The following is a 24,375-nucleotide window of genomic DNA, read 5'->3' on the forward strand; positions in this document are numbered from 1 at the left end:
CACACAAATGCCTGGTTTCCCTTCAGAGTCTACTTAGGAAGCAGAATAGTGTCCCACCTTCACCATCATCCTCTGCTCCAAGGGGTCCCCTTGGCCCACAGTTCCCCAAGACCCAGCCCTAGGCTTGGCACCCGCTGGCATTCCCAGGCTTTTGAGAAGAGAGTGAATAGAGCAGGGAGCTCACCAGAGACAGGTTACACAGAGTATAGAATATGTTCATATAAGGCTTTGGTACAGCACCGATTTCATGTTCTTATAGTTTGATTTCTAAGTTGTCTCTTAGAAGAAAAAAAAAAAAGCTTACTGAAAAAATAGTGTTTTTATTTACTTTTGAGTTACATACCTGAAGTTCAAAAAGTAAGCTTCTAGTTGCCATTCAAGTTCACACTCAAAGGTGTTCTGTGTGCAGCTGTACAATTTGTTGGTTTGTCTTTAATAGTTAACCAAAATCAGCCAACCAATACCATGAAGTCAGCTGCCCATGATAACTGACTTTGACCAGTCCATACATACAGAAAAGAGAGAGAGAGAACACAAAAACCACCCCTAAGTCTCCCACCCCAAACCCCTATGGAAAAAAATCAAATAAAAGACAAAATACAGCAAATTTTAAGGAACCAGTGGGACGAAGGAGGTTCAGTCCAGCTGGCCTCTTCAAGAACAGCACCATAAAGCACCCTAGCGCAGTTATGTTGTAATACTTGACATTCAAGAAATGGAAACGAGGTTTGAATAGTCTTCAGAAGACCTGGCATGGATGGAGGGTAACCCCCAAAGAAAGTTGAAGGAGGAAATAAAAGAGTTCGAAATGAGAGCAACAACTCCCATGACGAAACTAATAGTCATATCCAGACTCATTAGAAAGGAAGAACTAATACAAGAAGCTACTGGGCATCTAGAGGTATGGAGTTTTTAAGAGGTCTTGGAGAGGTAGCATCAGAAGCCCCTCCCCACCCACACTGCCTAGTCACCCGCTTCTGTATGTCTACAGACCACTGGGTGAAATGGGGAAAAGCAATTCACACAGAACTGCCTCCAGGTATGTGATGGAAGAATTATATCCAGGATGATAAATTTCTCCTGGTGAAAGAGGAAAAGTTGAAGATAAAAGGAACCAAGAGTCACTGACATGATGCAGGATATGGTCCCTTCAAGTCGGGCTGTGAAAAAACACAAGCACCTGGTGAAAGCACACCCCATCCATGCCCTCAACCTCTGGCCCCACAGATGGTAGTGAAGAAATTAAATCCAAAGAGACATTAAGACTTTCTGAGATTGATGTACTGGTAAATGGAGCTTTTTGAGATTGATGACTTGGTAATGGAGCTTTAAGCTGCTATTCTCTCCTAAACCAACCATTCCCCCTTGTGACACCTCAGTCTAAAGTTCCAGCAACATACTAGATCATTCTACAACACATCCCCTCCCAGTCCCTGGGCACCATAGTTTACTAAACAACAGGAGAGACCCTTCACACTCCAATATCATGGCCAATCCTTTACGAACAGGAAGTTTGCTGTGTAGCATCTCCTCTTCCTCCACCTCCTACTTTTATATTGCCCATGGTGGCTCAACCTGAACATCTAGAGCAAAGAGGAGTGGAAGGGCCTAGCAAAAAGCCAAAGAGCAATGGACAAATCCCTCTTCCCCAAGCTATTGGTCAATGTAAATGGGAAAAGAATAGGGCCTATAATTATCCTTGGGTGAGCAATTCCCAGTGGATCTGTCTACTCCAAACCCTCGTTCCATTTAGCAGACAGAGAAAGCAAAATTAAAACAACTTTATTATAGAGTCCTCTACCACCTGCCAAAATGGAAAAGCACTCAAACTCAATATCCCTCCACTATATGAGAACAAGAGAGTATGGCACAGGCATATGGAACAGCTCATGTTCCTACTAGAAGTGGCTGTGGACCTCAAAGGCTTAAAGCACTCATCCCACCAACCTATCCACTAACTGAGAGGTTCAAAGGTAGGTAATTTTGCTTATTCCATGTACCATCAGATCTCAATCCATTTGTGCCTTTGTGAAAGACTGGCTCTTCAGAGGAACTGGAGATCTTTGCTGGGCTATCTATCCTTTCTCCTCCAATGTCCATCCTTTCACCATCTTTCTGAGAGCTTGTGGCCAGGATCATGGAAAGGGCAGAGGTAAGAATTACATCCCCTCCAAGCTCCATAATTTCAAGTTATGGGCTATGTTTCTTATCTTCACCTTTTCTCACATAACTGAAGAGCCCAGCTGAAGGGTGAAGACTGGGATGGGATGGGATGGGAATGTGCAGGTCAGTGACTCTTGATCTCATACCCTAATGCTGCTGAGGCTTCTAAGGATTAAGCCCTGGGTTTAATGTGGAAAGAAGCAGAGTTTTAGAACTAACCCTAGACCTAGCAGAGGTACTAACCCTTTGAGGAACCTGTGATGCTGAAATGATTTATTCTGCTGGTTGCATGTACACCAGAGGTAGGACAGGGTATATGGAGAAAGAGAGGAGGATTGCTCTAAGAGCCAACAGCACAGTAATTGGGAGCCCTCTTCATGTGGAGGCTTTGGTGGGTTGGAAGGAGTTGCAATCCAGGAAGGGACATAGAATGTGCTGCTTTTTCTCTTATTTAACCTCCCCGAAAAATCTTACCAGAAACTTCTGGCTGTATCCTCTGGCCTCCTGAGAAGACTGCAGGAAAGATCAGTCACCTCCAAAGACAGACACACAGCCACTTGGATCCAGAATTGGAGTCCCGCCAGTACTGCATGAACAGAGCCTATTTTTCTTTCAGTGTTCTTGAGTCCCTGGGAACTGTGTGCCTCAGTGGACACAGTGACCCATAGTCTACATTGTGGAGGCAGAAGGGTCCGGAGTCAGACTCAAGCTCCACCATACCCTATGTTTCCCATATATCCCAAAAATGTTAGGAGAGCCCTTCCCATGGCTGAGGTATCTGAGTTCCTCTAATGATCAAACTCCATGAGACAAAAGCTCTTGGACAGCATGACATTTTGATTGGGGAGGAGGGGTTAGTATTGCCTTTGTTTTAGTTGAGAAGCAGGATGAGAGCAGAGAGACTGCAGCCTTCAGTCTCTCCTGGCTGCCTGCACCATTTGGCCCTACACAAGCTTCAAACACATCATTTTCATCTCTTGACAAATCAGAGGAGTGAGCTAGCACCCAGGGGACAATTGCCGAGGCTGTAAGGTGCAAGGCCCTTGCCGCATATGTGAGGTCTTGAATTCCCAGAGAGGTATACTTCAGGGTACACAAAATTTCCTACTCAGATACAAGTGAGCTCCTACTCTCCAAAATCTCCAGTTCTGAGTCAAATTCTTCTGATATATTGTTCAGTCTGTTAAGTCCTAAGCCAGGTACCAGAAGGCATTTCTACCTGTCCCAAAGTTCTTCCCATTATGCCCAAAGTTCTTCTCCCGCTCCTCATCCTCCACTCAGTCCCCCAGGACTGAACCATTCCATTTCTAATGCCACCTTATTTTCCAATTAAAATAACAACTGAAAAAAGCATATATGATATATTTATATTAGATATCACATTCACACTGGTTCCAAGAAACTGCAGCAAGAATGAGCAGGGTATTCTTCTTTAAGCCTGAGCCCATGCAGTCAGCCTCACAAAGTTATCTTAAGATGCCTCCTTCTCACTGCCACACCCCCCAGTAGTGCTTGAGTCAAGGTGCTACAAACCGGGTCAGGTATTGTAAACCTCTATGTAATCTTGACTTTCTTCAAATGCTGCTGAGCCAGATTCCTTCAGAAGAACTGAGTACCAACCCACAGCAACATGGGGATAGATTCGACTGTCCATCCTCACTATATAAAGCACCTTTCAAGCCACAGTGTCACCTCCCAGTGACAAGAAATACTATGGATCCTGGTTTGGGAGACTATCCAATCTGGTAGCTCCCACCGACCTTCAGATCATTTGTCCATTCTGCAAGGAGACTATTTGTTTTGTTGTTTTTAAAGTTTTCACATGTGCACATTTCCATCAGAAATACCCAAGCAACTCTGAACAGAGTGTTTCAAAGGAAGAGGCATAGAGGAAGGATGGGGAAAGAGGGGTATCAAGGCATGAGCTAGTATCCCAGACTGCCTGGGAAGGTGGTCCTGCTCCATCATCTCTAAGCACAGGTACAAAAATAAAGCAAACTATGACTTCATATAGATATATAGATATATAGATAAGCTAGCTAGATAGACTTTATATAGGTTTTTTGTCTATATATATATGTGTGTGTGTGCTGAGGGCACCAGCCCCCACTCCTCTGGCCCGGCTTTAGTCTCCTGCCCTCCCATTTCCCACTCCCCAGATATCTCACATGCGTGAAGCCTCCCAGTCACAACTATTGCATCTGATCCTTTTGTCTACCCGCCCCCTTACATAAGTTCCCCTGTCTCCTTAAAATAGAACAAATTATATCTATTTATATAATTTTATATACAATCTCCATAAAAAATACACTAAAGATGGTATATTACTAATTTCACCCTCCTACCAAAACAGAAGTTGCCTAGCAGAGAAAGAGTCAACTAAAAAGAGGCCTGATGCTCCTCAGGCAAATCAGTGTGTCCCTACAAATCTTACACACACACATACCTCACAAACACATACCACGCCACAAACACATACCATCCAACAAACACCCACATACCACACGACACACACACAACCTACACACCACCAACACACATACACACCACACTTCATATACCACAACACACCACACACACACCACCACACACACACCACACACACACATCACCACACACTCTCACACACATATCCTTACTTCCTGAGCCCAGGAAAGAAACATGGAATAGATAGCTGACTGGAGGTTAGAGACCAGATTGAGAACCTGATAACTGCAGAGGGACAGGTGAGACAATCCTATTTCTCTCTCCAGCCAGGACATCGTCTACTCATGACAGACCTCTGATTATTCGCAGTAGGCAATATAAATATTTGTTGATAGAGTGACTGACAATTTCCCTTCCAAGGATTGCAACATGACCACAAGGAGGTCTATTCCCCTCCTTTGGAAACAAGGTTTCATAGATGCCCTAAGCCAAAAGAAGCAAAAAGGCTCTAATCCCTTATCGCCAATATGAGGAAAGTTGGCATGTGCCCCTTCCATCTACACATGTGAAACCCCACACATGGCCCAAAAGCATGCTCGTGGTATTTCTAAGGCTGAAAACGCAAATCCCTCCCTCCCCAGCCCAGTCTTTCTCCCTTCCCAGATTCCCTGCCCCACCCAATCACCTCCCCATTGTAAACCATGCGCAAGTTCAAAATCCCTGGAGCCATGAAGAAGTGGGGTAAAGAAGGAATGGGAACTTAATTCTGGGGTGAAGGAGAAGAGCATTCCCTAGTTCCTAAAATAAATCCAAGAAACCCAGTGCCAGGGAAAGGTGGAGCACATTTCTTCAAGACTCAAAATAATAACAGGCTCAGACAGCCATTCATGTCACCATCTAGTAGTGGGGTGGGAAAGACAGAGAGCCACACGACCAGGGACAGGAACTGAATTTGTACCACTCTTAACTCCCCAGTCTAACTCTCCCAGCCAGTGGAACAAAGCTGATAACTATGTCATCAGCCCTCTTCAGAAACCCGAATTACTACTATGGACCCACCACAGAAGAGAAAATCCAAGTGATTTCAACTGCTGGTTGCTGTTCTACCAAAATATTTAGCAAACAAGATACTCTGATTCATACTTCTATAAGGCATGGCCAGCCATTAATGGTATTTGTACTAATGCTTAATTGTTCCTGATCCTAGACAGAAACCTTTGGGGCATGAGGGTATCTTTGGATCAGATTCAATCTATTGGGAATTTTTCTATCACCTTCAAATGAGATCGTGAAAACACTTCTATCTTAGCAACCCAATACACAAAACATCTGGAGGGGATATCGTATTTGCTCATGAAAGATTTATTTGAAAGTATAGACGTGGGAGCCTGGAAATAAAACACTGGACCAGTGTGGCCTCACTACCAGTCAGAGGGAGGGATGGAAATGGACAACTGTAACCAAACACCAAGATGCTAAGAGGCTAAAGTCCAATCTGGGCTTTGATCCTTGGTTTATTGACTTCTTCTAAAGAAGAGATTTTTAATTCTGCCTCCTGATCCGAAAGGAGACAGAGTTGGAGACATCGAAGAGGACAGAGGCATAGCTGGTCTGATCTCAGGGTGAATCTTTTTCCCCTCCTATGTTAACCAGACTAGTGACCTTAACCTATCAAAGGAAGAGAAACTGAGAACAAACATCTAGGTATAAAGCCACTGTGTAGCTTCATAGTCTGAAGGCAGCCTCTGTGCCTCAAGAAGAAAGGGTAATGAATGCAAAAGCCAAGCCCCAATCCTTCCTCTCCATCACCAGCAACAATGTCTCAGGAACAGTTTTAGATCATGGAAGAGGAGGAAAAGGCCACCTGCCACTTCTGTTTATGAGAACAAGCAAGGGAAGCTCACAAGAATGATTCTTCCTTCTTCATTGACACAGAGCTGGTGACAGCCTTGGAATCTCAAGACAACTATCCTAGCTTTGGGCTTGAGGAGCCTCCAGTAACAAATAGATAAAGCTGAAAGACATCACAAAAAATATGTCCATGTTTGGTTTGGGCACTTAGTGTTAATAGGCTAATTCTAGAAGAAGTAAAAAAGTCTAGCTAAGTAGCAAGACCTCTTGAAGATCCAGTCTGGGCCTATGCACCAAGACCCCAACCCCCATAGTCTTTATGCAATAAAAACCTTAGCCTCCCACAACTGCCCCCAAAATGATCTTCACTGCTACCTCTTTCCAGACTGTCCCCACCCAGTATAGTCACTTCTCTTCCTTTTCTTGGGACAACCTCCAACCTGTACACTTCACCCTTAGGTATAGCTAAGTTGTCATGTGCCCCAAAGAAAAAGGTAAGTCTTGATGTCCCCTGGCTTTGGTCTCACTGTCTTATACCAGGATCCCCACTTTCAACTCTTGGCTGACCTAACCTTCCAGCCTCATAGAAACCAGGGAAAAAACTTGACCTCTCTTGCCCCAGCTCCCTAACTCCCTTTCCTGAAATACCCAGCCCATCAATTACCTTATTCATTCTTGATCTGCATGTAAACATGCCTCCTGGGCCCTCTCCCCAAAGCAACAAGTACAGCCCCATGGGGCTCTGAACCTCCAGCCTGCTGAGCCTGCCTCCCTCTATTTTGGAGAAGATAGAAAGGCAGAACTGGGCTGAGAAGGCCTGGTGAGAATGTGCACTCTTCCCAGAGGGAGCCACCCATGCTCCCACCCATCTCTACCCTTGGACTACTTCCTATTGCTCCCCAGCAATCCCTGCAATGCTCCCCAAAGCTCCTCTACATGCAAGCAAAGCAAGCCCAAGATTAACCACGAGCTTTTCTTTTCTTATGTTTCTCTACATAATAATAAAATGTACTTTATGTACAATTCTTCCCCAACCCACCCCAACACCCCACCCCCCAAAAAAGGCTTTTTCTAACAAAACCCGAAGAAACTGCTCCAGCCACACATACTTCAGCCCCAGATTCGAATCCTGAGGCGTGGCAAAGTCGCCCTGGTGCTCTGTGAAGACTGTTTCTTCCCTGAAGCTACTATTGTTTTGTCAATCTTGCCTCCCTCCCAAAAAAAGAAACCTAGTCAGGATATTTCTGAACGCTCTTCAGTTTCCTCTGAATGAAAAGTGTATGGGAGAATAACTGAAATCAGTTTAACCCCAAGTATTTTAGATCCCGAATCAAAAATAAAACAGAATATTAAAACTATTAATAATTTCTCACCCCAATCCACCCCTGACTGAAATTCCCCCAGGAGCATAATCATGGGACACAGGCCCCTCCTCAAAGGGGGCCACAGACCCTGCCAGCCCTGCGGGATGAAGCAGCCTTCCTGTTGAGAAAGTAAAATCTCAAAAGGCCCCTCACACACACACACACACCGCCCCCATCTCTCAAGGAAAGCTGCAAGGGAGATAGGCTGGGAGATATGGTAGCAGAGTTCACCAGCATAGAATAAGCCACGGCCACAAACGACAATCTACATGCATGATCTCACTCCTGTCATGAAACCCACTTAATTTGTGGTAAGCCAACAAATCAAGACACAGGACTCCCCTTCTCTTTATTGCTCATTTTCTTTCCCCAAATAATTGCAGTCTCAGGTCCTCCTAAGTGTCGTCAACCTTGAGCCCCTTCTAGAAGCATTTGACCCTGGTCTGTGAAATCCTAAGCCTGAAACAGCCATAGTTTCTAGTCAAGATGCAGAATGGAGGGTCAGACGAAAGACTGAGACGAAGGAATAGATTTTTATCCAAGTTACTTCTTACTTCTACTGCAAAGTTATGAGATCATAAAGGGGGAGTTTGGAAGACATTTGATCTCCCATACAGAGGAGTGTGAAAGTTCTAGGAAGCTTAATAGTGCTCATTGCAATTGTTCAAAGGCAGAGTACAAAGGACATTTGGTCCCTAGAAATGTCTACATTCCCATCATACACACACCCACAACCACACCCTCACACACATGCACACACCCAGCACTTAAGTATGTGCCTGTGATATCTTTACCCTCCATCACATGGACAGAAGGGGTTGTATTCTGCCAATTTCCACCAAAGTCCTTGAAGGAAGGACTGAAATAGTTCCCAGGGGTGTAGGAAGGCTGCTGACCTTCAAAGACACTGTCACAAGAAGAAAGCCCTCTTGGGAGGAGAAATGAGACCAAGGCCATTGAGAGAGGTTGGCCTTGTGTCCTTCCCTAGCCTTGGGCATGCCCAGTGCAGCTGCCACCCAGTGGCCAGCAAAAAGCACTGCTCCCACCATTTGGTCTGATGTGCTGAGGTAAGGCGCACCGCCAAAGGAAGCAAAAAGGAAGGAGTCAGCACCTTTGTTGGCACTGGCAATAGTTCACTGGCAGGTCCTCCAGGAAAGCACAGCCACAGTCTGAGGCACCTCACCCAAGAGTTTGGCTCTCGGCCCTTATGACATCCCAAAGAAGCAAAGCCTTCCACCTCATCTTCTCCACTTCTTTTGTAACCTAAACAGCCTAGAATTCCCAGCACAGGGATTAGAAAGTTTGAACTAATTCATCCTGAAGACCTATAACCCACATTCACCTTCCAGCCAGTGTAAGAAATGGCATGCCGTGAAGAGTACAGACAGAAGCTACCGACTGACCCGGTATGAGGCCCCACATGCCCCAGGAGGTATTCAGTGAGTCATTGATTGGGGTACAGTGGCAGAGGTAGTGCTACCTCGGGAAAGAAGACAGTCACCCAACCTCTGCTCTTCCATTTTGCTGGAGCTGCCACCCGGTGGTAAAGTGGATTTGGATGCCCAGAAAAGTGCATTAGCCAGGAGGGTGCAAGCCTAGCCCCAGAGAGATGAGGCAGTCGACAGGACGAGGGCCAGAAACTTCCCCTCTCCACCTCTTTCTCCACGACTCACAACTTTCAGAAAGAAACTGAGGCTGTGACTTGCGTGGCAGAACCCCATGGGAGGAATTGGTCTCCACTCGCTAGTCGACAGAAAGGAAGCACCGGGGTCTGTGTGACAGAAGACTCATTCCTAAGACGGATGCTCCCAGCAAGGAGTGGCTTCCTGGCTCTCAGAGGCCTCACCTGGCAACTGCAGTGAGACATGCGGATGCCTCCAGTACTTTGACTTGGCCAACATGTAAGCAGATAACTGGGGAGAGGTGGATGTCCCCAAACCCACGAAGACAGCAGCACCAAGGAGGAAATACTTCAAGGAATCCGATAGCCACCTTTATTCTCTGGCAGCTAGAAGGGCGGGCTCCTGCACAAGGGAAGAGAAACCAGGTACACCCCATCCACCCTCAGGGCCTTCTGCCCTGTGCTTAGGCAGCACCATTATCTTATTGGAAGAGAGAGATACATCTTTAGTTGTTTTAAGATGACCTCACAGAAGCTTCTGGGTGCTCATAGTTTGAACTAGGACAAGATTTTGGCAGAGAAAGGCTCAGAACCTAGGCCCCTATTTACCACCCCCTCTACCTTCATTCCCATGCCTTGGCCAGGTCCATTTAAATATGAACCAGGGGAAGAGAGGGGATCCACAGCACCCCCAGAGCCCATAAATCTGGGGCACCTTAGGTTTGTCCGATCTCATTCCGTTGGAGCCAGGGTCCACAGGGTGAAGGAAGGCCCAGAGCAGAGAGGAGTCTGCAGACAGCACGTGGAGAGCATGGAAAAGGAGCTGCCGGCGGGCTCCCTACAAGTGGCAATTAATCAATCTGGGAAATTAGCTCCCACAAAAGGAAAGGAGGAACCGAGTCAGCAGCTTTGGAACAGCACTCCAGAGGGTGCCGAGCCAGAGGCGGGATATAAATAGAGCAGCAGCAGCTTGGTGCTCAGCACAAACGGCTCCAGAATGGGAGGCTCTTTGGCCCCAAGGCTTCTGGCCCTGGCTGGACCAAAAAGGACCGATGGAAGAGCTTGAGTTTGTGCATCAGGGCCTGCCTCTTGGCCCTGCTACTAAGCAGCTTCTACTTCTGAGCCAAACTGTGGAAGGAAGATGCCAGTCTGACCCTTTGCCTGCCACCCTTTCCTCACTCAGGAACCAAGAAATAAAGGCTTATGTTTAGTTCTGTGGTAACTCATTGCTGAACTCACAAAGCAGGCAGCTGGAAATCATGGCAAGCCTCAATTTCTGCTCTAGATGGGAGAAGGTAAAGTGGTGAATTCAGCTGAGAAGGTGTGAATCCTGTTTCCAAAGGAGTAATCCCCGAGACAGACATCAGGGCACCCAGCCAGCTCTCTGCCAGTCCTACTCACAAACCCCACACGTCTGCTGCCCTCTTCCTCCTTCTTTCATTGGCCACAGAAATAAACAGCATTTTGCTGTTTCGATGTACATATATATACACATAGAGAAACCCACGATCTACATACCTATGCATTTGTATCTATATCTATATATATGTAGAGTTTGGAAAGTGAGATGGAAGTTCAGCCCTCTCCCAGGATTTAAAAACTGAAGCAGAAGCAGAGAGCAGCAAAAACCATTGCTTTCCTCTTCTTCACTTCCAAAGATCTTTGAAGAGGTGAGAAAAATCAATCTAGTATAGAGGGGAGTAGTGGGGAGGAGGCAGATCTCTCCCTGTCTCCAGTTCACTTCCTGATCTCCACCCACAGCTGAAAGGTCTGCCCGGCCTGGTATCCCGAAGACAAGGCCAGTTGGCCAGGATTTGGAGGAGACTCCCACTCTGGCCAGAGAGAGAACAGGCTGAACGAAGGTCTGAGCAACCCTCAGAACTACTGGGCAGGCCAGGCCTCCACTGATGGAGAAGACGTGGCCCCAGCACCCATCACCATGCATCCCCTTCCCTTGCCCTCAGCCCAGCATTCTCGCTCTGGGAGCACTTAGAGTTGTGTTGTCACAGCAGAGTGGCATGGCCAGGGTCTTCCTGATCCACGCTGTTGAGAATCGCCGTCTGGTCTTCTGGAAGCTGGCGGTGGCACAAGTCTGAGAGGCGGGCAAAGGGGTCAGGCCGAGAATGTCTCTTCTTCTTTCGGAGGCAGACAGCTTCGTCGGGCCACAGAACCTGAGAGTTTGGAAGCTGCTGAGCCTGGGAGGCAGGGCCATCTGGGGAGGAGGAACAGGCGCACAGAAAGACAAAAAGAAAAGCAAGTGGGTAAAAAGGGAGACCGCAGCCTCACACGCTCACTCACCTTGTTCAGCTGCGAGGGCACGTATTCTGGGTTTCTAGTAGTAAACAAAGGGGTCACCTGAGCATATGGGACACCAAAGCAAACTGCAGCAGCAAAACCACCTTCTTCACCATGAAGGCCACCGACACCCCAAGTCTGCTCCCCTAGTTCTCATGAGTCAAGAGAGCAGGGTGGAACTAGTCCATGAATGTTTATATTTTATCTTTTATTTAATATTAAATATATTTATTATCTTTTATCTAATATTTCTTTTGTATTAAAAAAACATTAATTTTTTTTTTTTAGTGCCTCCTAGGTAATAGCCATCATTCTTGGTACTGGGGTTGGGACTTAATACACTTTTTTCATCCTCCACTCTGCCCTGCCCCACAAGCAATGGTGAATTTTACACAAGATTTTAATTGCATGCAATAGAGTCAGGCCTGGCCCTTCCTACTCCACGGCTTCTCCACTGCCTCATAGCCTTTCTGGAGATAAAGAGAGAAAGATATTCCTTTCTAGAATATTATATTTTAATGCAAGGGTGAGGAAAAAGAGACAAAATGTAAAGACTTAAAAACTACAGAAATAAAATTTTCAGATACTGTAAGTGCTACAAAAAATATATAAAATAGGGTCATGAGATAGCAAAAGACTGAGGCACTGCTACTAACGGAGTAACACTTGAGTTGAGTCTTGAAATATGAGCCTTCCAAAGATGAGAGGGAAAAGTGTTCCCAGCAGAAGGAGTGGTAAGTGTGAAAAACCTGAGTTAAGAGCAAATGTGACATGTTCTGGAGACAGAAGAAACACCACTGTGGCTAAAACAGAGTGAGCAGAGGAAGTGAAGCAGGAAAGACAATGGTATCACAAGAAGTTTGAAATCTGCTCAGTTTTAGTGAGAAGCTTCTGGAAGATTTTAATCAGAGTGAGTGTGTGTGTTTGTGTCTGTGCGCGCACATGCTCACATGCCCATGACCAGAGGAGAGAGTATGTTATTACATTTTCTAAAGGTCACTCTGGTTTCTGTGTGTATAATATACTACAGAAGGGGCCAGGATAGAGGCAGGAGGACCAGTTAGGAGGCAATTGCAATAGTCAAGGCAGTAGATGAGCATGAGTTAGAATTTAGTTTTAGCAGCTGAGACAGAAAAAAAGTGGTCACATTCAGGATATGTTTTAAAAGGTGAGCCAGCAAACCTTATAAAATGGATTGGATATAAGATGTGAGAGCGGAGAAGAATGGAGAAGTAAATTTGGAGATGATAGTCAATAACTATTTTGGACATTATAAAGGCTTATGAAAAAAATGCATGTTCGGGAGGTACCTGGAAATATGAGACAAGTTCATGGAAAGAATTTGGGCTAAAGACATATTTGAGCAATGTTAACATACAAGAGAACAGGACTACTGTAAACAGAACAAGAGAATATAGGCATTCAATGTGACTTTTTCCCAAAAAAAATTTTTAAAAAAAGATAGATGATAGATTAGATAGATTAGATAGATAGATAGATAATAGATAGATAGATAGATAGATAGATAGATAGATAGATAGATAGATAGATAGATAGTCTTAAACTAAAGTGAGCTTATATGAGTTGAAAATTCAGTTTTGGGCTTCAACTTCCCACTCAAACCATAAAAAATTCATTTTCTTTTTCCCTGCCTCAGTATTCCCACTTAAAAAATATAATAGGATAATAGCACCACTCAAAGGCTAAGTGAGAAATAAGTGCTCATGGACTCCCCAAGATTCAAATGGCCTCTGTATAACACTTTTTCATAACCCCATCTCTAAAGAAAGTTACTCTACAGTAGTTATTAAAGATCTGCAAGAAACTGTTCAGCAGTCTTCTCTGATGGCCTGTCACATTCATAACACCATTGGTAAAAAGAGAGTATGTGAGAAATACTAAGGAATTTTCTACATCTGCAAAAGTGCTGAATTATCTTTGCACTGTTTTATAGGCTACATATTACTGCTGGATAAACAACAGACTTATTTCAATAGAGGTATCTTTCTACAAGATGAGAAGATTTCACTCTATCTCATTGAGAAAAATCTGGTCAATCTGCACAAGCTGGATCCATGCCATGATGTCCTCTAAGCACTAGGGAGGACTCCATACTTCTCAAGTCCAACTAAAGGCTTGAAATGATAGAGAAGAAATCTATAAGGAGATAAGGATATTTCCACGGGGTGTTACAGAATAGGAAAACTAAGATACTATTTATGTTGTTAAAAAAAATACATTAAAACAATACAATATCTTTTCTAAAGGTAAATTTACACAGAAAGGTTCTGAAAACACACACATACCAGAGAGGAATGGTTCCCAGATGGAAGGAAACAGAAGTGGGAGGACAATCAAGAGATTTTAACTTTATCTTTCTCATCTTTACATGAAAATAATATTTGTGTATTACTTGAAAATTAGTATTAAAGAGAAACAAAGAACGAAATAACACCTGGTAGATTCAATTCTAGAGAAAACCCAAGGGTGGGATCCTGCGCCAAACAATCCCACATTAACAGCAGGCAAGGTAAAAAGGTGCTTCCCACCATTTACCGGATCGTTTCTTTGACTTCGAAGAGCCCTTGGATGACTTTTTGGGCTTTTTTATCCGTTGGTATTTCAGAGCCTCCAGCCTCTCAGGTGCAGCAGCGTCCCCAGATGCAGGTGGATGGGTTCTGAAAAGGGGTAATTAGAGAGGCACAGATAAGCTCCCAGAACAGGGAGCTTCTGAAGCAGGGCTGGAAGAAAGCCAAACAGCCGGCCCATAGGAGGACAGAGTAAGGTTTTATGGAGTCCCTCACTGGCCGTCTTTCCATCGCTCCTGGAAGGAGGAAAACCCAGTAGAAATCTCCAGCAGTGGGAGGCCTACCTCAGATGGAAACGATTCTGTAGAGCAATCAGAAGACCTAGGAAAGGGAGAGAGAAACTTTAATAGTAAGCCCCATCACATAGAACTCAAGCTAGGAAGAATAAGAAAGGTCAGAGAAAGAAGCAGCTTCAATGTCTGAAGTCCTTAGAAATTGTCACAATCAAGACCTTTAAATGAAAAGTAAAAGGGCAGATTTAAGCAGGAGGTGAGCAACCCCAACCCCAACTAACCGTCCTCCTCCAGAAAACAGAAGGCCAAGGCAAAATGAGAAACCTGGCTTCACTGGTCTCCTTCTGCTCCATCTATAAGATTCAGGCAGAATCCAGCAGCTAACAGCAACAAATACTTGTCATCTACCAACATTCGGCAGAACTGTCACCCTGACCCTCTGCAGATCTGGCTCAGACTTCTTCAGTCATGTAAGGGAATAGAACAGGGTGGAAGTAGATTACAGCGGTTAGAGTGTCCAAATATGGCAACCTTGCAAAGCCCAGGATATCTGTAGCAAGTATCCAGTGAATCTCTAATTTTTAAGATTCAACAGAGAAACCAAGGTTGTTGGGAGAGAAGACCATGTGTATAGGTTTCTCTTTCTTTCCCAGTTGAGTGGACGTTGCCATTTGCCTGATGGATGAAATGCATGGTTAGGGCAAAGTCAACAATTTAAGCAAAGCCCATGCTGAAGCCCAGGTGACAAAGGGAACCAAGGAGAGCTAAGAAGATGGACTGTCTGTGACAATTTGTGCATATTGGAGAGAATTTTTCAACAGTCATAAAAGAAGAAAACCTAGAAGGTATGTTATCAATGGAATTTCTTCTTAAAATAAGCCAAACTTGGAGCCTGAGGAATAAAGGGAAAAAGAGGGAGAGAGGTCACTCTTTCTTTCTCACCAGTGTTGGCATTAGCACGCAATCAGAGAAGCAGAGACATTCTAGGGCCACAGTAGACTAAAGAGAATCTCACTCTGCCTCAATCTCCACATCTCCCTCTTCCATCTCCATTGCAGTTGGTTTTGGCTGAATCCTGATTAAGGAGTAGGACGGATAATCCTGTGAGGGGAAAAGAAGTCCCCAATGCTGAGTAAGCAGTCCAAGGCATATTTTTTAAATGATAGAGGGATAGGATACAGCCGCATTGCTCCAACAACAGATATCTTTGTGGGAATGAAGGAAACAAAGCCTCTGGCTTCTGGGGTTTCTTGCATAAATTGGCAATAAAGCAATCTTCATCTTCTTTGATGAAGGTCATCATTCCATAGCCCTTTAGTAAATAAAGTATCAAGAAGTTCCACCAAAATTCTGGTCAGAGACAACTTTTTGGTTTTCCATAGTCCCCTGATAGCATGGAGCTAAGAAGCCCCACCTACGAGTGCGCACAGGCACACACATAGTCTCGTAGAGTAGTCCAACTCACCATTAGAAGTCAGGTCTTCCACCCCCAAAGACCCAATCTGCAATTGCCCATTCCTTCCTCTTTCACAAACTCCATAGTCTACCCACAGAGATTCTACACAGCAGCAGCAGCAGCAGCAGCAGCAGCAGCAGCAGCAGCAGCTGGAAGGGAATTTGGAAGGCAGGCAAAGAATGGAGATGGGTAGGGCATGAGGGGGCATGGCTTTCCAGTGCTGGTAGAATGTCCTCACCCCCGTCTCTTCCTTGACTAAGGCTTCTTCATACTGCCTAAAAGGAAAATCAAAGATATGAATCCACTGTTCAGTTTATCTGTCTCCTGGTCCTAGCTAGCCACTTCAGAAGGACCACACAAAATGAGTGATGTATGGTCTGAGGAGGTATATGGCAAGCAGTGGACCTAGGGAACAGTGCTTTAAAAACATAATCCAGAGTGTTCCACTAGGGCATGAGAGAAGCTGGTACAGGGTGACCCCTGAAAATTCCTGTGGCACCTCCAAGCCAAGTGAAACTTCCGGGGATGTTTTTATTATTACGATCAATAGATTGTCACCATTATCATTTTTATCATACAACATTTATTTACCATTTACCATGCAAGGCACTGATCTATCTTCTCTACAATAATTTTCTTTAATCCTTACAACAACCTGAAGAGGTAAATACTACATTGACCCTATTTTCTGGATAGAGAAACTGAAGTTAGGCCAGGTAGTGTATCCAATAATCCAGTTATTATATGATAGAGCCAAGGCTTTCAACACTAGGCTAAACTGCTCCTCCAACTTCTTCCTGATAAAGCAGGGACAGAAGCTACATCAAAAAAAAAAAAACAAAAAAACAAAAAAAAACACTGCTTCCACACATCATCTGAGAAGTCAGTCTGCCCCAGAATGCACTAGCTGCAACAGTTACTGACATTCTCAGCTGTGGTGGCAGAGCCAGGGTAAAATAGACCAGGATGGGGAAAGGCTGGCTGTGTCAGGTAAAATTTCCCAAACAGCAATGATCCATTGAAGATGGTAAGCCAATTTTTACTCATGAAACAGCCAAGCTCTAGCCCTTCCAGGACACCTGCTATTCACCTGTTTTCACTTTTGGCTCAGCACTCAAACACAGAAACATGACAGAAGGTGGCTCCTGAAGGTATCAAGACACTCTCTCAGTGCTGGAGAAAAAAAAAAACAAAACAGTGTCTGGAAGGCAGGAGGAAGAGAGGGGGCAAAATAGGTCTTTATTTTAAGCGAATTATTCAGAAAAGACACATGAAATATGGTCCAACAGACATCACCTGCAGCATGTAAAGCCCTTGGGAATCAAATTGCCTCCTTTTTTTTAGGAGGGGTGACCATGTGCCCTGTCAGTGTCAAGCCCACCTGGGGGACTTTCAGGTAATAAAGCTTTTGCTGCTGATGTCTCTCAGAAAGTAGGAAGCTTGGGTTAAGTGACTCTATCTATCCCTGGAATGAAGCTGGCAAGTAAACCTGAGGCTGACCCGTAGGTTGCCTTATCAGAACAAATTCCAGCCCTGGGCTCTCCAGAAGTTGAGGTCTCAGTTCTTTTTCTCATCAGCCTCAATTCTTCTCAAACATACAGGAATTCTGCAAACTCTGGGGGTGCTTCTTCTCCCAGGAAGTAAGAGCATTACTGAAAAGTGAAAGCCTCAAAGCCTAGAGATTTCTCTGGATATTCCAAATTGTCTACCCGAAAACTGCAGTTTTCTGTCGCAGTGGTGTTTCTCTGCAGTTCAGAACTACCCTAAATGGCCTAGAACTTACTTTAACACTTTTTTCTCCCCATCTCTCTCTTCATAAAATCCATACAAAACCCAAATCATGACCATTTAGCTAAGCTTTCCTTAGCTGCTTAGCTGTATGCTGACCCAGAGTAGTGAAGGGAAGACGCAGCCTGGTTCAAAATGTAGGCAGACCACAGGACAGGAAAATCAAAATCCAAAATTCATTAAGGACATTTCCTGCCCTTAATACCCAAAGAGCTGATCATTATGACACAGTTTGCAACTATCCTCCAGTCAACAGGCAGAAGCAATGATGTAAAGAGCATTTCCTCCTCTTCTTAATTGTCTGGAAGCAGACTCTGCTTCTCTGACTATATAATGTGGATGAGAAGCCAAGGAAATTCACACATGTATAAGGTAGAGCCAGAAAAAAAGGCAAATCCATTCTTCATAGACAAAACAGAAAGCCAGGAGTCTGGAGGTCAGCTGCTATTCAGCTTTGACCACAGATAGTACCTTTCTAGTGGGATCAGGGCACAGACGAAGTGCTTGGCCTTAGAAGTCAGGAGAAGCTTGTTCCAAAGGGGAGCTCCTTCCTATGGTTACCTCGGGGCCCCATCCACACTCCCAGACCCACCCGCATCATGGAGGCTGAAGTCAGTATTAATGGGAAAGGGGATTAGAGGGAGATACAAGAATAGGGCTGCTACCAGTATCAGACAGATTGCTGAGAAAACCATTTGGCCTCCCAGCCATTCACGAAAGTACAGGTCCATGCAATACAACTCCCTGTTTTGAGATGGGAGTTGGGAAGAGGAGAAAAAGGGGGGAGAGAGAGAGGAGGAGAGGCAGGGAAACAATTACAGGTGTGGAGAGAAGAAACAGGAGAGAAACTGAAAGAAATAGGAACAGAGCAAGAACGAACGTAGACAAGACGTGTCACATCTTCTCCAAGCAAGACTGAGTGGAGACACATGCAAAGGCGCAGCATGAAGACAGCGTCTGAAGAGGAGTCTGCCACCTCCCAATGGCCCCAGCAGCTATAGTGCCCAGGGAGGCCCTCAGCAAGCAGAAGGGCAAGCGGTGGCTCCTGCTGCCCAGCATTGTCAAGGTCTGACTCTGAGGCTGTGGGAGGATCCTGTTCTCCTAGGTTGGGGATGCTGGCCAGGCCCAGAGAAGTAATGCCCTCTCATCGTGGCCCCTGGTTTCTGGGTTTGCCACAGCAGTGAGAGTATGATAGCTCGGCTCCCTCAGATCTGATGCAGTGGGGACAGTGGGGAGAGGGGGTCAACGGTTGAGTGAAGGGGAGTGGCAAGAGCAAATGACAATGGGATCCAGGTACTTTTGAGGAGTGGAGTGAGAAAGCTGGTCTTGAAGCTGTCATACTTCTGGGGGGTGACAGAGGGGTCATAACTTGGGGCAGGGAGGGAGAGCAGGGAAGACAGAAGACAGTCCAGTCACTGTCACGCTGGAGCATCCACCTGGCAGGCCACAGGAGGCCCCTAGCACACGTGAGCTCACAAAGACTTCGTGACACCTCCACACTCTCCCAGTGCTAACAGCGGAAGTGGGGCCCCCAGCTGGCCCCACACCATCCCAGGGCCTCTTGACTGCTAACACTTTTATAGCTGCGGATCATAAAGAATTGGCATGGCATCCTCATTGTGGGACACCTTTATGACTACGGGAGATTTATAGTCCTGAATTAGAATGATAAGCCTCCCTGGACATCTCCAGGTGGTAAAGGGAGGCAGCTGCTTCTCACTTAGGGAAATCAGAAGTACCAGAAGGAGGTTCTCCCTCTTCCATCTGAGGGCCGTGGGGTCTACATGTTCCCAGAAGCATGGCAGTGGCGTCCATGGCAAAAAGAGGCTCTTAGTTACCAAGAAAGCAAGTGAGCCTAAAAGCTTCTTTAAGACACTTCATACCCCTCTACATGCCCAGCTCCGGAAACCCCCACTTGGAGGAAGATGGGAGAGGGGTCATCACGGTGGAGAGCAGAGGAAGGAGTGCAGTGTTGCAGCTCCGGGCATGTTTGCCTCTTGCCAACTCAACTTCCTTCTGCCTGGGAACCCTGTCCTCTCCTCTGCAGAGCTCCTCACAAGACCCTCTCCCTACAGCTGGCACCCACGGGGGTCAGGAGAGGCTACTATGGGGACCCCAAGAGCAATTTGAACCTGAGGGCAAGGTCCACATCTCAGTCTCATAACAGCCAAGAACGGGCTGCAGAATAAAAGAAGCATGGGAAGCAGTGACATCCTCCTGCCCTTGCCCTCAAAGGACCAAAGGTGACCTGGTCCTATGGAAGATCCAGTGGTTGAGGGAAATTGCCGGGCAACACCCCAATCCTGTGCTCCTGGAGAGGACTCACTATTAGTAAGATCCCAAGAAGACAGTGAGGGGCCAGTCATCCTGGGGAAGGTCTGTGTTGTTGGTGGTGGTAGTGGTGGTTTTTTATTTTTTATTTTTTATTTTTTGGTGGTTGCGGCGGGGGGTTAGGGGGAAGGGGGGCTATGCCTGAGGCTGCTGGGAAAACAGGGCAGAGAGGGGTGTTCCTGGGTACCAGTGTGGCCCCAGACAAGTTTCCAAGGGTGCACAGATGCGAAGCAGATCTTAGGCATTCTGGGTCCTTCAAAGTGCATGCAGGGTCCCAGGGGGCTTCTATGGAAGCTCTGGGTGTGTTGGAAGCAGGATGATGAGGTGTCTGAGTGAGGAAAACTGCAGGGAGGCTGTGGGAGAGGACTTGACATGGGGAGTGGAGTGAAAAGCTGCAGCTAGGCAATGCCCGAGCGTGGCCTGGTAGGGCTGTTGGAGTAGCATGATGTGGGGAACCCAGAAGCTGTGGGGATAGAGGAGCAGAGGCTGCTGCCCCCACAGAGGGGGTGAGGGGCTACGGTCTGGATTCCCCTGTAAAGGAAGCGATGGCCCTGCCGAAGCCCCATCCGCCTGTCCACCCCCCGCCCTGCCCCAGCCGCAGAGCTCCCTTACCTATTGAGCTGAGGAGAGGCTTGTCTCGACAACACTGCCCAGATAGCTGAGATCAATCAGAAACAAAGCAGTTATCAACACAGGCCGTGGGGGAACCACCCACGCACACCCAGAGGGGAGGGGGGAGGAGCACAGGGACCAGAGAACCAACAGGCGAAGCTAGAGAATGGGGCGAGGGGAAGGAGAGGAGAGAGACAGAGAACCAGACGGCACAATGGGACGAAGCAGATGAGAGAGCTGCAAAGCACAGACAACAAGGCTGCGCGCACAGCATCTCCTGCACAGACACAGGCACCTCCAGCCACTACGCGCCACGCCTGGCATCCTAGCTAGAGCTCTCCAGCACCTCCCGAGGCCCACTTCCTTCACCCCCAGCAGGAACAGGGTGGGAGTGGGAGGTGAGGCTTGTACTTCCAGGTACCAGAGAGGGTGGGAGTGAATGGGGCAGGGGAAGGACACTGGGCTCCCTCCTCCTCAAACGTCTCCCATCCTGCCTACCACCAGGCCAGCCTCCTCTGGAACTCTCTGCTCCCCTGCACAGTCGGCCACATCAAGAAGAGAGACCAAAGGACGGAACCAGAGAGAGAAAGAGATGGGGAGGGAGGGCAGGAGGGACTGGGAGTCACTAAAGAGACATTGCAGGCTCTTCCGAGCAAGTCGCACCAACTCAGAGAAGATGAAGAAGAAAGACAGAGAGAAAGACAGACTTGAGGAAGGAAGGGGAGGAGGAGAAAGGAGGAGAGCAGGGGAAGAAAGACAAGAGAAAAAGAGGCACAGACAGGTGTCCAGGCTGACTCTGGTACCTGGAATACCAGCTGCTACAGTTTAGAGTGTGCTCTCTCGGGCAGGCTGATCGCAGGAGCTTGTCTGTCTGTCTGTCTGTCTGCAGCTTCCTATGAGGCACACAGGTTGGGGTGGGGTATGTGGCTCCAGGCACATGGTTCACAGCCTGAGATTTGGCTCCCAGCCTCCAGGATGCGCCCCCTGGAGAGACTGTGGGAGGCGCCCGGCGCCCACTAGGCTGTTAAGGGCAGGGGTTTGGGGATAAGAGTCCCTGGCCTCATGGTCCAGAGAAGTCAGGTTTCAGGGTCCTGCTAAGCAAGGCGGGGCTGGGGAAGAAAAGGAGGCTGGATGCAAGGTCTCTGGGCAAACCCTAGGACCACCCCCAAAGCCAAGATCATGGGGACACAAAGAGCACCCCACTCCATGAAAAATCTGGGGTGGCCACTCATTCAGACACCCCACGCCCCTCCCCTTGTCCATGTGTGCCCACACTCCCCATCACCCTTGGAGCCTCTTGAGAGCTCTGGGCTGGGTGGAAAGAAATTCCTCATGCTCCTGGAAGGGTACCTGGGCAGGTAAGCCCCACCCCCACCCCAATGACCACACCCTGCCAATGCCAAGACCAGAACCCCTGTCCCGAAGGGACACTGCAGCATGTCCAGACAAGCCCTGTCATTCGGGTTGATGGAGGGTGGAGGGCGAGGCAAGGTATCAGGGCAGCAAGATGACCAGGTGATGGTGGGCAGGAGAGACCAGCTCACACTCACCCTGAAGTAGGTAGCTGTGGGGGAGGGGGGTCTGGTCTGAGCAGCTCCTCCCCCATCCTTCGAGGGGAAGGCGTCTGTCCAAACACATCCAAGTTGTCCGCAGGCCCCGCAGGGCCCGGCGGAGGGGAAGGGTAGCCCGTGGCCAGAGTGGTGAAGCCCACTGCAGGCCGGTAGCTGGGACTCCCGCTGCGGCTGCTCTGGGATGGGGAGCCCGTGGATGGTGTGGACTTGCGAGAGAAGCTGACTGCGGCCGGTGGCTGGAGGGTGATCTCTGACATCTCGGCCTGCTGCAGGAGGCTGGGGCGAGGCCGGGCCCTGGCGGCAAGCTCAGGGGAGCCAGTGCGGGAGCTGAGGGGGCTTTGGGTCAGAGGCGAGAGCCGGGACGGCTGTAGCACCACTTGATGTAAACTGGGCTCGGCGCGCCTGGCCTGCCGGGGGCTGGGCCGGGGCCGGGTCTGTGGATCATACCACCTGGTGTCCAGGCCAAACGTGCTGGGTCCGCCGTGCCCCCCCGGCTCGGCAGGCTCAGGGTAAGGCAACACGGGTATGCCCATACCTTGGCTGGTATGTCTTAGCTGCCCTTGGCTCACCAGAGGTTGCATAGGTCTGTCCTGCCACTTGGCGGTGGTGGGCACTGGGACAGGGCCTCTGCCCGGTGGCTTGCCTACCCAACCCTTTGGCGCCTCCAGAGACAGAATGCCCGGGTAGGCCGCGGGCACCTGGAGGGAGCTGGGGGGCAGTCCTCGGGGGAGACAGGCCTTGGGCTGCAGACTCTCGGCTACATCACAGGGGTGCAGCTGGTGGGGGAACATCATGGCCGGGGTTTCCAGTCCCCCAAAGGGGAATTCTGGCCGGCCCCAGGGCTCAGGCGAGCGGCCGCCTGTAGGTGTCTGAGTCAAGGGCAGCGTGCTGTTGGAAGCGTTCTCTCCGTTTTCCTCAGGGATGGTGGGGTGGCCAAAAGGCCCCTCGGTGTGCAGGGGTGGGGAGGACATGACAGAGCTCAGGGGGCTGCCCACTTCTGGCATGTAGAAGGGTGGCGGCTCCACCTCCCCAGGGCTGCTGCTGCTGAGGTACCCATAATACTGGCCGTGGTGGAAGGGCCGGGGGGCAGGGGGCCTGGCTTGGCCTGTAGCCTGGAGCCGACCTTCCAGGCCACCGGGGCCCTCCAGCCCCCGGGGCTGGAACCGAGGGCTGTATGCTGGTGGTGGCAGGTAGGACTCCTGGCTGGATGACAGAGGGGTCAGCTGGGACTTCAGGGCAGTCACGGATGTGGGCACGAGAGGGTCGTCATTCTCCTCGTCGGACTGGCGGAACTCAGGGTACATGTCTGTCTCCTCCGCAAAGGGAAAGCCCTCGATGCGCCTGCCCTTGACCGAGGGCTCCACCTCGGAGGGACCCATCACAAAGCGGCCGTCCGGGCCTCTGCTGATAAGCTCGATGGGCGTTGTGGCCTCAGCCTCAGCCTCGGCCTTGGCCACACTGTACTTCTTGCTGCTGATGGCTCTCTTGGTCTTCTTGTACAATGACAGCTCCTTCTCCCGGGTGGGACTCAGCATCCTCTTGGCTGCTGGCTGACCCTGGTCATCAGAGGACTCCGATGGGGCCCGGAGCGTCCGGATGCTCTCTGGGCTCACCTTGCCAGAGGACAAGCTGTGGGAACAGGAAAGAGAGCAAGAGGGATGAGGCAGGAGAAACACTGGTCCATTCTCTTTGTTCTCTTAGAAACACTGACCACAAACACCTGAGAAGATGATAAGACGATAAGGAAAAGGCCTGCAGGTGGGCTGCGTATTTTAGCATGAAACTCTCTGGCCAACTCTCGATTGTCTAGATGTGTTTACTGAATAAACATCCACATTTCTACTTTTATTTTGCCCTGTCCCTATCGTTTGCCATGCTCTATCCAGTCATACCTGCAACTTCATTCCCAGGCAGCTCACAAAAAGCAAGTTCATTTTAATTAAACTTATGCAAAACATAGTAAGAAAGCAAATCTGTTAGGATGACCAAAAAAATCACAGAAATGCATTCCAAAGCTAAAGAGAAATGGATTATCCATGAATTTGAATCCCTCTGCAAAAGACGGTGTGGACAAC

The 24,375-nt window shown here is 48.0% G+C and overlaps 1 protein-coding gene across 13 annotated transcripts in view; it reads right to left on the bottom strand.

Annotated features, from left to right (window-relative positions):
- Positions 1 to 300: 300 nt before the first annotated feature.
- Positions 301 to 24,375, bottom strand: part of IGSF9B (immunoglobulin superfamily member 9B) — a 58,518-nt gene continuing 34,443 nt past the window's right edge. For 4 of the 13 annotated variants that reach the window (XM_023521039.1, XM_011376229.2, XM_023521032.1 and 1 more), the window contains 3 exons: positions 22,280 to 23,929; positions 14,278 to 14,399; positions 301 to 11,638 (listed from right to left, as the gene is read on the bottom strand). In XM_023521039.1, the coding sequence (XP_023376807.1) occupies positions 11,430 to 11,638; positions 14,278 to 14,399; positions 22,280 to 23,929 (1,981 nt within the window). In that variant the 3' untranslated portion in view covers positions 301 to 11,429. Of the gene's footprint in view, positions 11,639 to 14,277; positions 14,400 to 14,593; positions 14,631 to 15,484; positions 16,274 to 20,729; positions 20,776 to 20,806; positions 21,623 to 22,279; positions 23,930 to 24,375 lie in introns of those variants that run through there. The other 9 variants (XR_002776446.1, XR_002776445.1, XM_023521035.1 and 6 more) reach the window with 9 other exon arrangements.

The sequence above is a fragment of the Pteropus vampyrus genome, unplaced genomic scaffold (assembly GCF_000151845.1).
Source record: "Pteropus vampyrus isolate Shadow unplaced genomic scaffold, Pvam_2.0 Scaffold288, whole genome shotgun sequence".
In the NCBI taxonomy this organism is placed as follows: Eukaryota; Metazoa; Chordata; class Mammalia; order Chiroptera; family Pteropodidae; genus Pteropus; species Pteropus vampyrus.